Raw genomic sequence first — 13,542 nt, 5'->3', positions numbered from 1 at the left:
AGAAGCGGGAAAAGGCATTTTGAGAGAGAAAAAAAAAACAATCTATTTGGCTCTATGTCGCAGTACAAGTTCCCATATCGCTGCTGAAGGTAGACGGCTGATATTGACCTAATCCAGGGGCGATGGTATAAGAAAGGCTTATTATAATAGAGTTAAATAAAAAAAAATATTTATAATTAGCTAAGAGCTTTTATAACTAATTTTATTAGAATTCGCACTGGAAATGTTGGGGGCTATTCTCTACATAACCTGGTGCGTGTCCTATACTGTTGTATTCTGTTATACCTTATTGCCAGTGATTAGCTCCTAGTTAATCCAGTATAAGCTCATACCCAAGTGGGCCTTGCCTCTTTTGTCATAGTACTTTCTAGCGTCATGCAGGTTGATTTGTAACATACAGGTGGCTTGCGTCACATGGGCGATTGAGAATCTAGAATATCCTTTTCTGTTACCTACACCTGCGACAGGTTCTAGGCCAAATTAAGAACAATGAATATGCTCACATGAACTGTCGTTCCACACATTTCTAAAGACGAAAACGGACGAACAACGTCGATGGCTGCTGCCAGAGTGATTAATCGTGGCAAAGGTCTGAGAATAGGTGGATCACGAGCTTATTGGCATTACTCTAATCCAAAGCTCCACTCGTGCCACGAATAGCGTTAACCCTAAATTCAGATACTCTGATCATATCACACTTTAATGATAGGTTTCTGCAATTTTTACTGTCGTTATTTGTTAATGATGCATGTATATTAATAGCAATCACACGTCGAATAACAGCAGGCAGGCAATGCCTCGAAGAAGCACACCTCCTACACAACACAACTGTCCAAGGGCTGTACACCATTGACATAGAAAGCCTCCGGCACAGTTTCCAGCGCCTCGTCGTCCTCAGGCTCAAATTTCCCGGTTAGACATCTGTAGACCACATCAGCGTAAATTGGGCCCATAGTCCGCCTCAGCGTGGGTATCAGCCGCAAGAACGCGCTGCGAACCTCGTCCTCGTTATCATCGGCATCGTTCCTGTTGCCCTGATTGGCGTAACCATCACCCCTGTATTCATTGGCTCCTCTGCTCCCAGCCACGATTTCTGCTGCCGTGCGCCACAAACCAGCCTCAAGCAGCACGACGCCAAGGCTGTACAGGTCGGCTTTATAGGTGAAGGCGTTGCGCCTTCTACTTACTTGGTTATTCACGCCCGTGCAATCCGACACTGGCAAGCCGCGGTGCTGCGGGTGGCGATATAGATTGTGGTCGCGGAAGTCCGTCGTGTTCTCTGTTAGTGCACCGGGCTCATCGAGGCGGCTGTACTCGAAGCCGGCCAGGCGTGGAGCGGCTAAATCGACAACGCCGTCGGGTAGGCTGGTGAAGAAGAGTATATTGCTGCTGCGGATGCCTTTGTGCAACCATGAGGCTAGATGGAGGTACAGCACAGCTTTGGTGAGAGCGCGCGCGAGGACAAAGCGTTGTTAAAGGCACGTAGGTACTGTGCCAGGGGCAATAATATGGTCGTATAGGGAGGTAGGTCGGTGGTTTGGCGGCACGCGAAAGACTAGGCCATACTGTGCATCACTCGAGTCGGAGACCGGCTTCTGGACGATGCCAATACAGTCGAGCGTAAGCAGCTTGGCCGGTTTGTCCGCCGCTTGCAGCATCTTGCCGAGATCGTAGATGCGCGCATCGAGCTGGGTTTTCTGCTCCCGTGGCAGTGATACAGGTATATTCTTCCATTCGACCAGGACTATCTCAGTGTCTTCCCCTCGTGTGGTCGGTCTCCATTGGGCTATCTCACGACCGTCCACGCACGGCTCAAGCGAGAGCGAATTTCCCTCTTCCGTTGTGATGGACCTCCATCGAAGTGTCTGGTCTTTGGCCCTTGCAGCTCGCTGACCGAGGTTAGCGGCGATGATCTTCAAGGACGCCAAGTTAGAGACGTCACGGATGATGTAGTTGTCATCTGCTTCTGGCATCGCCTCAAGCTTCAGGAGGGCCTGAAGACTTTCAGTATCGCTGGAAGAGAGGGCAAGGTTGAAGACGATAGCACCGGCAGCGTCGCTGCGTGGAGGTGGGAAGAAGTCCTCCAGATCTTTGACCAGCGTGTCGATATGTTCAACCATCATCTGGCCTCGCTTGTCCTTGCGAGCCCATAGCCAGCGCTCCAGCATGTTGCTGCGATTCAGTCTGCCTACATCGCTTTTCAGCTGCGTGAGGAGCTCTTCTTCACTACTAACGTGGCCTTCGTTAGTCGCCGTCTGCTCAATCGCTGCCACAGCTGCAATCCGTGAGACCGAGCCCGTCCTACGCGATCGCGCACCAGCGAAGAGCCCAGTATACTTCGCCTCGAACTCGCTGAAGCGGACCAGACGGCGCTGAATGATAACAAGGTATTGAAGAGCTAGGTGGCCGTAGTCGCGGAACTTGGGGTGCTTCAGGTGTCGTTGCTCGCGCATGCCCCAATCGAATGACCACGACTTGATTCGTGCCCGAATCATGTCTAGACGTGCCACCATCATGATGATGTCGTCGGCCACGTCTCCGGTCCGCTTCCAGTAATCGATCGCGTCAATTGTTATCTCGACAACCTGGTAGGCCACACCAATCGCTCCAATAAGACTGATAGGGTCCATGATTGCAGATTACGAAGAAAATGTAGCGTAAGTGACAAATACGTTCATTCAAGCCTCAGCAGAGAAGATGATGCCAGCAACTGGGAAGTTCCCTTTCAGCTGCACTCTCGCGAAGGCGGAAAACTCGCTCAGCCGTGGGAGTGCTTGGTAGCCTCGTGTCAAGATATGCCAAGTCTGATGGTAGTTTTATCCCCAAATTGGTAATTTAACTTGTGGAACCAAATCGCGGTATCTCAATATGCTGATTTTTTTGGTGGACAAACTTGCCCTCAATCTACCAGGGGAATGCCCTCGGTTTTGAAGATGTTTCAAACCGTCGATGACGTGGAACTCAGTTCTATGTAATTGGTCAAATACTCCCCTACTCAGCTTGTCAAAATCACTATTCGCCACTCGCCACTTGGCCGGTCAAAAATGGCCCATAGATTCTAATACCATGGCTGGGCTGGGCCCACCCCCACACGAGAAATGGTCTGGACTATCAAATAACATACTCTGCAAAAGTACCAGGAAACTTGGTGCCAATTTGGCCACCTGTCAACTGTGCTCATGTAGTTGACGATGACAAGGCAAATCTTATAAATTGTACCCGGAACACATGTGGCCTTCGACTCTCAGAAACTCCATTGATAGTTACATTGGCTCAAATAATCGATCCATCTGGTCCACACCGTTTCCAACGCGGTGACAAACAAGATGAGCAGCTACGACCGTCTCGCCCTGCTTACAGCCAGCATCGCTGGGATTCCAGACGAGGCCGGCGCGGAGGAGGAACTGCTTACCAACATCTGCATTAAGAAAACATCTTTTCCTCAGGAAGAGCCCTTGGGGGTTGGTGGCAACTTCAATGCCATCGCTGTGCCTCCCAATCGTCTCCGCCAGTGCGTGGACTCGCGAAGCCTTAATTCAGACCCACTGTTCCATCTAAGACGCAACAAATACATCATCCGTAGCCCCAAGGCTGATCTTGACATGCGGTCCATGGCCACAGAGCTTTCCATTATGAAGAATGACTCGATACGGAAGCATGCTCACATCATCAAACTCTTGGGTCTGGCATGGGAAGTCACTAATTCTCCTAATGAGCAAATTACACCCGTCTTTGTGCTTGAATACGCCGAACTCGGCGATCTTAAATCCTTCCTACGCCGCGACCCGGGGACTTTGGCAGAGCAGCTCGCACTCGCCATAGGGATTGCAGAAGGTTTGCGTGCTCTGCATGACGCCGGAGTTGTGCATGGCGACGTGAAACCAGCGAACATTCTGCTTTTCCCAGACCGCTACGGAAAGCCATACGGCAAGCTGTCAGACTTCGGTTCATCTGTCTTACTGAGCGAAGTCCCTCACGGCTCTTACCATGCCATAACGTGTAGAACCAAGCTCTGGCAAAGTCCCTGGGCTTCTCAGCCATGCACCGCGCAGCAACTTGTGCGGTCAGACATATACTCTCTTGGCCTAGTCCTTGCGGTCCTGATCACGAGGATCAGACCCGATATTCTTGAATTCTTGCACGACAAAGGATCAGGCGGCCGTTATCTTGACGAACTTAAGACCAGTGACGATCTGGGTACGGTTCTCGCTGACTTCGCCGTGACTGCTGAGAATAGAATGCCTGGTGGCGAGACAGAACATACCATGCACTTGAAACGAATGGCACTGGGTTATGCACTGTCAACGCAGGCGCCCTTTGTAGAGTGCATACCCGGCGCACTGGACATTCTCAAGATGCTGAGGCTTTTGCTGCACCTGGGAATTGCTGCAAGGCTACACGAGAAGTCTCTGAATTTGTCCTCGCTGACCAAACTGGAGAAGGACGTCATTGAGAATCCAAGTAAGCATTCATCCTCCTATTCTTTGTCCGTAAAGCACATAAATAGATTGAATCTTTATAGCGATGGGCCCCGCCTCGGACATCGACGAAATTATTCAGATGAAGATGAAGGATGCAAAGTCTGAGATGTGGGAGGTCACAAACAAGGCTGTGGTCAAAGCAACCAACAGGCACAGAGAACCGTCCTCAGATTTCACAATAGAAAGACCCCTATCAGATAAAGAGGAGCTTTTGGTAGATAAGGGCGAAGCCGAAGGCTCCTCACGGCAAAGTACGGACGAAGCCGTGATCAACGCTGGCCTTTTCAACAGAACAGGACCAGTGGCACATCTACGCCAGTCTGACGAGCAAGTCGTACGCACGTACGGCCACGACACAGTGATTTCAGTACGTCCGTCCCTACTACATACTCTCCTTTTTCGCTAACAACCAACTCCAGCACGTCACGTCATTTAAGAGACTTCGAAATCTGCCCTCAAGAGTGTTTTCCGCTGTTTTACAAGAACTTGAGGCCGTTGCATCAGATAACAAGTCACAAAACGAGTTTCGCCGGGCAAAAGCAGCGTACGAGTTTGCAGGCTTCTCAGTGGGCAGACACCAAATCGGGCCACCTACACGTGATCAAGAGATACAAAAAGCCATGAGTTTATTGTTGCAAGCCGCGCAGATGGGCCATTCACTGGCACAGGCTTCTGTCGGTATGGTGGCAGAGGGTCTCGGACTCTATCTAGAGGATTTCAGCCGAGAAACCGAGATTGCGTGGCTCCAGGAGTTGATAGTACATGAGGAAGAAGAGGGCCAGATCCTGGCAAAGAATCGCCTTCGAAAGCTCGATGCCACTAAGTATGAGGACGCCGTGCGAGCAAGAAGAGCCGCTTACCGCAATACCTGGTCCAGTTTGATCCTGTGCCTGCTCGCTGAAAATGGAGCAGACCTCATGCAAGTCTTTGGCGAGCTGACCCTTGGATCGTCTGACCATTGGATGTTTTGCCACCACACAATTGTGAACGGCAATCACGAGATGCTGCAACAGGCTTTGCCGTCTCTCGGTCAGATGTTGGACGAGCCAATGATCAATGGCCGGACGCTGCTGCTGGAGGCGTGCTATGCTGGCAATGTGGAAGCGGTGATGCTCCTTGTCGCCGCTGGTGCAGATGTGACGGCGTCATTGGAGGCAGATGGAACGACTGCTCTTCACCTGTTGTCCATGTTCCCTGACGATAAGGTTGATAAGGTTGCAGTCAAACTGAAAGATGCTGGTGCCGATATTGAGGCGCGACGCTGGCTCCCACAGGGCCGACCTGGATGCGCCGATCTGCAGGATGCCGTTTCTCATGCGACGCCACTTCTGTCGGCCGTGGTGGCAGGCAACGTCGCCGCAGTCCAGGCCCTTGTTCGTCTTGGGGCCGATCCATTCGACCAGATGAAGACAATGTCCAAGCAGGACAGGCAGCTTCTCATTGCCCATGGTGGTCGCCTCTACAGTCCTGTGCATTATGCAGCGCGATTACATATGATCGAGGTCCTGCAAGCACTGCTACCGGATGACAGACTGTATGAGGAGCTCAATTCCACCATCCGTTACGAGGAGCCATCCTTTTGGGTTCTGCCCATCTGGTGTGCCCTGGATTACTCGGCTATAGGGCTCTGGCAGAGGCTCTGCCTACACGGCAAAGAGCATGTCCAACACTGCATAGATACGGTAGAGTTTCTCTATAGACGAGGGAGCAGGAACTCGAGGACTTGCCAGCACCGCGCTGGAAATTACAGTCGGTATAGCTTCGATGCAAGTTGTCATCTGGGGCAGCCTTTCCTGATGAAGCGACTGTGGGCAGTCGCGGACGGCCAGCTTCAGCCTCCTATTGAAGACCTGGCCAAGATCGTGCAGAGGGCTATCGACTTTGAAGACGGTCCGACAGTGCATCAGCTCGTCCCATTACTAGAGGCTTCGCTCCGAAAAGTCCCAGAACATGAGGGTTTCAGGTTTAAAGCCTCGGTTCAGGGCCACAAGCCACCCGAAGTGGTTGATTACTTCATCACACTAGATCAGAAATTCAACTCCACACCAGGCTCACGGATGAGTGTGGAACTTGTCCGTGATCAGAACGAGAGTAGAGTCATCGGTCCGGACGAATATGGACCTGCCGCAGTGCCTCGATCGCAAGGAGGAATTCGGGTGTCATTCTCCATTCGTCCTGGCAGTGATGGCCAGGAGAAATGGAAGTTCGTATCAGCAAAGTCAGTAGGAGTGCCAAAGGGAGAGATACTTCCTGAGCCGGATGCTAGCGAAAAGGCAAGCCTCTTTGAGTCGGAGGTACTGGGCGGCTACTTCGACCATGCTCGAGAACTATCCAAATCATCAGAATGTGATCTCATCTGCCGTCGGACAGAAAAGGGCAAAGGGGAATCGACCCTACTGGGACGGCTGATTCGTGACAGCAAAGTCTACCAGGCCAGCGAAGCCCAGGCGCTTTTTCTCTTATCTTTAGCGCGACACGAGAGCGATGAACTCTTTTGGAACGTTCTCGAGGGAGAGGACGGCTCGAATTTAACGGCGCTCCATGCAGCAGTCTTCTACTTCGAGCCATCGCACGTGCAACAGGGGCGAACTGCCATCCCGATACTGAACGAGGTTATTGGTCTCTGGTCCAAATGTGTCCATCTGGAGCAGCTGACCTCGGACACAGATGCTGGTACCTCCGCCCTCCATTTAGCCGTGGAAAGCGGGAACCTGGAGGCGCTCCAATATATCGCCAGAGAAGCGGAGGGGCCTCTGAATTGGAATATCTTGAACGGTAAAGGCGAGACTCCGTTAGACATCGCGCTCGTACAATCCCTCAGTGCAAAGGAGCTTCTCGCTGAGGCGGGCATTACGCAAGAGCATCCGAAATGGCATGAGAAGGTTGACAAGCACTATGCCGACTTTGAGCAGATTCGAAGTCTTCTTAAGGAGAACGGCGCAAAATACAAAAGCATCGGCGGCTTTGTGATCCGAGAAAGCGAAGACAGCTGGACGATGCGGATTCTGAACCGACTGGACTTGTCGACAACCCCAGCCGCCATATACGAGAGGATGTATGGCGAATCACAGCATCTGCATCGAAGCTCAGATGGGGAGGTAGTGATGGTCTTTAAAGGCGCGCAAGCTGACGAGATTATTAAGCGCCGTGAGCTAAGTTGGGCTAATATGGACGTAGGGGACCATATGTTCCTGCCTGTAGCATCGGACTTCGCATCCATTGCCGAGTAGACGAAGTGTCTAGTTGTGTTGATTAGAGGTTTATCCTCTCCATGATATGATTGTTAACTGCGCAAATTCAATCTTTTGTCTGTCTGATCCTCAAGCCCTCCTCTCAATGAAAAATGACCAAAATTTTCTTCATGGACATCCTGAATACCACGTATGAAGAGCAAAAGCAATAGATCCAGCACGGCTTTGATACTATCCGTGATTGGTTTACAAATCTTGTTTTGACGACAGCTGGCTCCGCCGTACTCATTAGGAACCCGGGCTAAGGTTGCCCTAGCACGTGATCTATGGCTCACATCGAGGCAGCAACACTCATTTCACCAGGCCCTATCTGTGTCAGTCAATCTGGAAAGCTTCTATGATTCACTAATCAGGCACGTTAGATGCAAGATTTTCAGCATGAACCAGAAAAGGAAGGAAGCAGGCTCGCTTCTCAGCTTCCTGGGTTTATAAGCCCTTACTGTGCGTTACGCTTATCCCTGTTTGGCTTTGATGATTGGGTAGGCTGTTGAACGGTAATGGTCGGAGAGGGCCTGTTTCAGGAATCAATACCATCTGCGATTCAGTAACTCGTCTTCCCCGTGTATAGAACAGCTTTAGACCGTCTTGGCTTCCACAAGGACACCGAACTCAACTGGAGAGAAACACTAAATAGGAACATTCGGAAGGCCTCTTTTATCCAGTCAAGCTTGAAGGTTTTGTACATTCCTAGGAATTCAATCCCTTAAGAAAGGTTCGCATGATAAAGTACCATTTGATGCTCTACTTCCCCCTTGGTAATAGGCCTTTAGCAATTAATGCATAATGCACTAGACTATCGATCAGAAAACTGGCAAAAGCTACACAGACAGGAACAACCGGAAAGAAAGTAAGCGCGACCCCGATAGCAAGTATCCTTCCCTGGCATTTATCCTTGCGAACTATCTCAGAATATCGCAGTTCGGTAAAGCTGATCCGTGAGTGCATGGTCTGCCACCCCAGCCGCAGCACATGTCGTTGCAGATTGTCCTCGATATATTTTCTGATTCTGTAAATTGGTGTATTTATCCCTTGTCTGACCTCAAAATAGGCGCACTTGGTTACAACATGGATTGCATGCACATCATGCACTCGTTCTGCCGTGTATGCCTGGAAGGCCAGTGCTATAGGGCCTCGCTCCCATCGTGTGGGTCTGATGTGATATACACACTCTTCTTTTCAAGCAGATTGAAGGGAACCCGGATATCTTCCATACCTGCGTTCAGACCCTGCCCGTAGAATGGGAGGATGGCATGTGTTGCATCGCCGATAATGACGGCGCTGGACCCGAAATGGTGCGGGTTGCATTTGACTTTAACCAGTGGTAGGTGAGGATTCTCGTGGAATTGCGCCATGAGCGAGTCCCTCAAGGTCATGTAGGGACAGATCCTAGGAAAATAGGTATCAAAGAATGAGAACAGCTTGGCGGGTGGTAAGCATTTTATTGAAGCTAGGTGTGTAGATGGGCCGAATAGGGTGCAGTTAAATGATTTCTCCGGACATGGAAATGGGACAAGCATGAAGTTCCCACTAGGCCAGATATGGACCTGACAAGGGGGCAGGCTGAGGTGGCCATCTGCTGAAGGTGGCATTCGCAGTTCGCACCACCTGGTGTCAACATACTTTTGTTCGTAATCTGTATCAGATAAAATGGCAAAACGTGACTAGGATCATGTGATTTAAGAGGGGTAAAAATGAGGCCCCGGATACAAGAATCATAGAATCATCAATATCATCAAAAAAGAGCTTAAAAGGCTCTAGAGTTGATCATTCAAAACGTTTTATGAATCGTATCCTATCTCTTATTCGGGACTGACCGAATATCTGACATATAGGCGTGTTTCATCATGTGATATCGGACTGCGGAAGTCATTGGTGTGCGTCATCGGCGGTCACCTACTTTGACTCATCGGTGCGTTGCTCGTGCTATCAGAGTGGTTCATTGTGAACCGTTAGGTCTCCACTTCGCTCCTGGGGAGGAGATTGTCACGAATGAGTGGTATAAGTATAGTCTGAATGAGATGCAGAAGCAGTTCGGTGGGGTTAAGCTTTCCAATATTAGGCAATGGAAGTTGCCCTCTGGGCCGGTTTGTAAGTGATTGCCTTTTCTTACCCGATGTCAATATTGGGCTGAGTATGTTAAGAGCGTTTGGCTGACGGCTTTCTTTGAAGATGATTACCCCTTGGCCCTGGCTTGACTTCATTTTGTTGACTGTGGAAATGGGATCGTGATTCGAGTGCATGGGAAGACATGGAATAGCTATTAGCTAAAATGAAAGACATTATTTCGCAATTATGAACTTTTCGCTAGAGGCCGGCTTTCTCCACCATGTTTCCGTGTCAATACTGAGACTGTATGAAGCAAACCTGCTCTTCTTCCTCAGTCGTCCGCCGTACATTCTCGGTAAAGGCGCAAGGGCACAGAAGACGGTCGCGACGACTGCCAGGACAGATACTCGCACATTTGGACCTCAGGCGTCGAACATCCGTCCCGTAAATAATGGGAATGGGGCTGCAATGACATGACCAACTAACCTCTGTTCGGAGGTAACACCCTAATGTTGACCCTCATGCGGTATTCGCAAGTGCAAGAGATCCCCTGGGTCATGCATTACGCTTGGTGGCGAGGAGTTCTTCGCCTGGCTAGTATCCATTGTTACGTCAGTTCCAGCGCTGAAAGCATGTCCAGATCCTGTTACGCTTTTATGCTAGATCAGGCCAACTTGCTGCTATAATTAATAGTCATTTGGATTATATCAGTTTCTTTCCTTACTATCAGTTCACCCAGGCATCATTACATGTACGCATACATCATATTTAAGTTGTCACACCTGAGAAAATTATAGCAGCGGTGTTTTGTCAGATGTGGTACGTCTAGTGTCGTTTATATTTGGCAACCTTTCGCATGGTCGTAAAACCCTAATGTCCGTTCACCGGCTTCTTACGATCGTGTATAGAACTCCAAGTCGACTCCCATTCAGCGGTTGATGCCTTGAGAATTAGGAAGCAGTGAGGGGTTAAATGAGATTAATAATGCTGGGAAGAGTCTTTATCCACCTTTACCGACATTCCATCCCACCTTCATTTAGCGCATCTCAGGAACTCACACAGACCAACCCTTCATATCAAGATCTCCCTAGACCAGTATTTGATCTGTCAATAGTACTGGGCTCCTTACAATCCCAAACCGAGTAATCCAGTATGGTTCTCGTAGCCCTTATCACAGGTGGGAGTAAGTACCGCCCCGAGATGCCCAGGAAAATCGCCTACCGAAAATAACAGTTCACAGCCAGTGGCATGGGCCTCGACGTCGCCCAGGAACTCGACAAGACAGGTCTCTGGAAAGTCCACATCATAGGCAGCAATGCAAATCGTGGCGAAGAGGCCGCCGCCTCGCTGAGGAATACTATATTCCACCAAGTCGATGTGACCAAGTACGAACAGCAGGGCGCTGCCTTTGATAAGATCTTCAATGAGGAGAAGCGACTAGACTTCGTCCTTGCGAACGCCGGTATCGCTGAGGACACCGCGATGTTTTTCGCCAGCCATCCTACTGGGATCCCACCACCACCTGATATGACTGGTCTGACGGATATTAACTTCACTGGGGCGATTTATACCAGTTACCTTGCCATGCATTATTTTCGCCGATCGCCCGAGAAGACGAAGGGAAATCGTCACTTGATTATTATGTCAAGTATCGGCGGGTTATATCCGTGCGCGCATACCCCGGTATACTCGGCGACGAAGCGTACGTATGTAAGACCTTCATAAAGAAACGAAGCTTATACTTGTTAGATGGATTGGTTGGATTCACACGCTCCGTGGGAAAGCGGTTGTTAGACGAAGGTGTTAAAGTCAACACGGTTTGCCCAGGGGTCGTCCTCACACCTCTGATGACCACGGAGTTGCAGGCCTTTTTCCCGGAGAAGATCGTGATGAAAATGAGTGATGTGACCAATGTAGTATTGAAGCTGATCTCTGGGACTGAAGTGACTGATTCCAACGGGACATCTGTGCCGAGTGATCAGCTCCATTCGCGAGCGATCTTGATTTCAGGGAAGCAATATCATTATGTCGAAATGCCGGAATATTTTGACGAAAAGACGCAGCTTACGCATCAACACATGATGGGATGAAATGACTGGCTTACTTTTCATCGATGATCACAGTAATGGAACTTTTATAGAAACTTTAAAGGCTCGAATTGTTTTTTATTTTTTGGTGTGCAATTAGGGTTACATCGACCATTCAATTACATATCCGTTGATGACGACATGACTCTGTGTCCCTGAAAGGCTAGAAAGCATGCCACATTCTATGACCGAATCCATGTATTGATCCTAAGACATATCCTCTTGATCTACACTATCTACTATAATCATCTTGGTCTATCCAAATAATCCGGTATGGGCCTCTGCTTCAGCGTTCCCAGACACCGCCGGATGCACACGGGTGTTATGCCTCCACCCCAAAGACATAATTTCGGGGGCGGAGAATTCGGAATGCATCCCTTTGGTGGCCGACCTCATTATGGAGCGCCTGCGGTGAGACCGGGAGGACCTGGACCTGCATGGAGCGGAAGATACCGTCATGGTGGATATGGCGGGGGATATGGAGGAGGGTTTGGAGGTAGAAGACGAAATGGGCGCCGCTGCTAAAGATGGCAGTCCACCTGGGAAGGCCCTCCCCCAATACCACGCAGAGTTGGCAGACACTTGCATAATATGATTTGATCATATCTAAATGGATCCAGCATTACGGACGAACCTCACAGCCCTTCCAATCCCAGCATCTTCCTCTTCCCTCTAACCCCAGGCTACCAAGCACTCCACATAACCTCTCCGCCGACTCCTCCGCACTCAACATCTCCCTTCCATCTTGATAGCTCTTGGTGAAATCCGTCTTCACGGTCCCTGGATGCATGGCCAGACTGATCGCGCGATCCGCGCACTTCCCTTCCAAGTACAAATCCAACGTCTTCGCCAATTGGAAAACCGCCGCCTTACTCGCCCGGTAACTGTACCAGCCTCCCATTCGGTTATCGGAGATTGAGCCCACCCGAGCAGCCATCATTGCGTAGATGGCATGCTGAGGCAGCTTCACCTCACCGTCAAAAGGGTCAAAGAGAGGCGAGGAGCGCGTGGGTAGGAAGGGAGTCAAATGTTTCATCAGGAGCATTGGGCCTATGGTGTTGACTTTAAGAGATTCGAGAGCTGCATGCGCGTCGATCTGGGAGGGAGACTTCTCGACATGAAGGATACCGGGCACGGTCAGGGCCAGGCGGAGTGGTGCTTTAGGGTGCGTTTGTCGGATATCATCTGCTAGAGACCGGACTGTTGGTTCTTCTAGAGTCGCCAGGTTAGTTAGTAATGGCTTGCGAGTGGTTATTCATTAAGAACTACCTGTAACGTCAACATCGAACACACTCAGTCGCTGCTCTGCGGCAGAGTTCTCCATCCCACACAGGAGTCTATGGCGCAGGTTATCAGAGTTCCTTCGTGCTGTGGCGATTATGGGGAGATCCGTGTGTTGTAGAAGGTAACGTGCGAGGGCGAAGCCAATGCCTCGCGAGGCGGGGGTCACTACCGCAAAACCGGATCGGGGGGAAGCCATTAGTTATACAATAACGATATGGGAGGAACGATTGAGGTTGAGGGGATCCGAAGTTGACATTCTTGCCATGACATCATTACCCTATGAAGATCAACCATATCAACAATGCCACATACCAAACAGCGAGGACTCTTCCATACCACATACTTCTTCAACTCTCTCATTACAAACAAATGTGACTCACATTTACGAGTACA

The 13,542-nt window shown here is 50.0% G+C and overlaps 4 protein-coding genes across 4 annotated transcripts; 2 read left to right on the top strand and 2 right to left on the bottom strand.

Annotated features, from left to right (window-relative positions):
- Nucleotides 1-815: 815 nt before the first annotated feature.
- AO090010000001 (uncharacterized protein) lies at nucleotides 816-2,630 on the bottom strand (the record flags this gene model as incomplete). Its single annotated transcript, XM_023233856.1, has 2 exons — nucleotides 816-1,365; nucleotides 1,567-2,630. 2 exons carry the CDS (start codon nucleotides 2,628-2,630, stop codon nucleotides 816-818), a joined length of 1,614 nt encoding a protein of 537 aa, XP_023093995.1.
- A 696-nt stretch (nucleotides 2,631-3,326) lies between these two features.
- On the top strand, nucleotides 3,327-7,711 carry AO090010000002 (uncharacterized protein; the record flags this gene model as incomplete). Its single annotated transcript, XM_023233855.1, has 3 exons — nucleotides 3,327-4,461; nucleotides 4,523-4,848; nucleotides 4,901-7,711. The coding sequence occupies 3 exons, from the start codon at nucleotides 3,327-3,329 to the stop codon at nucleotides 7,709-7,711; spliced, it is 4,272 nt and encodes a 1,423-aa protein (XP_023093996.1).
- Nucleotides 7,712-10,930: 3,219 nt separating this feature from the next.
- On the top strand, nucleotides 10,931-11,868 carry AO090010000005 (SDR family oxidoreductase; the record flags this gene model as incomplete). Its single annotated transcript, XM_001827006.1, has 3 exons — nucleotides 10,931-10,961; nucleotides 11,019-11,480; nucleotides 11,528-11,868. 3 exons carry the CDS (start codon nucleotides 10,931-10,933, stop codon nucleotides 11,866-11,868), a joined length of 834 nt encoding a protein of 277 aa, XP_001827058.1.
- A 619-nt stretch (nucleotides 11,869-12,487) lies between these two features.
- On the bottom strand, nucleotides 12,488-13,509 carry AO090010000006 (uncharacterized protein; the record flags this gene model as incomplete). Its single annotated transcript, XM_023233854.1, has 3 exons — nucleotides 12,488-13,077; nucleotides 13,135-13,296; nucleotides 13,443-13,509. 3 exons carry the CDS (start codon nucleotides 13,507-13,509, stop codon nucleotides 12,488-12,490), a joined length of 819 nt encoding a protein of 272 aa, XP_023093997.1.
- Between the last annotated feature and the right edge of the window lie 33 nt (nucleotides 13,510-13,542).

The sequence above is a fragment of the Aspergillus oryzae genome, chromosome 8 (assembly GCF_000184455.2).
Source record: "Aspergillus oryzae RIB40 DNA, chromosome 8".
Lineage (NCBI taxonomy): Eukaryota > Fungi > Ascomycota > Eurotiomycetes > Eurotiales > Aspergillaceae > Aspergillus > Aspergillus oryzae.
Note: the sequence above shows the minus strand (reverse complement) of the source record. Positions and strands in the feature narration are given on the sequence as shown.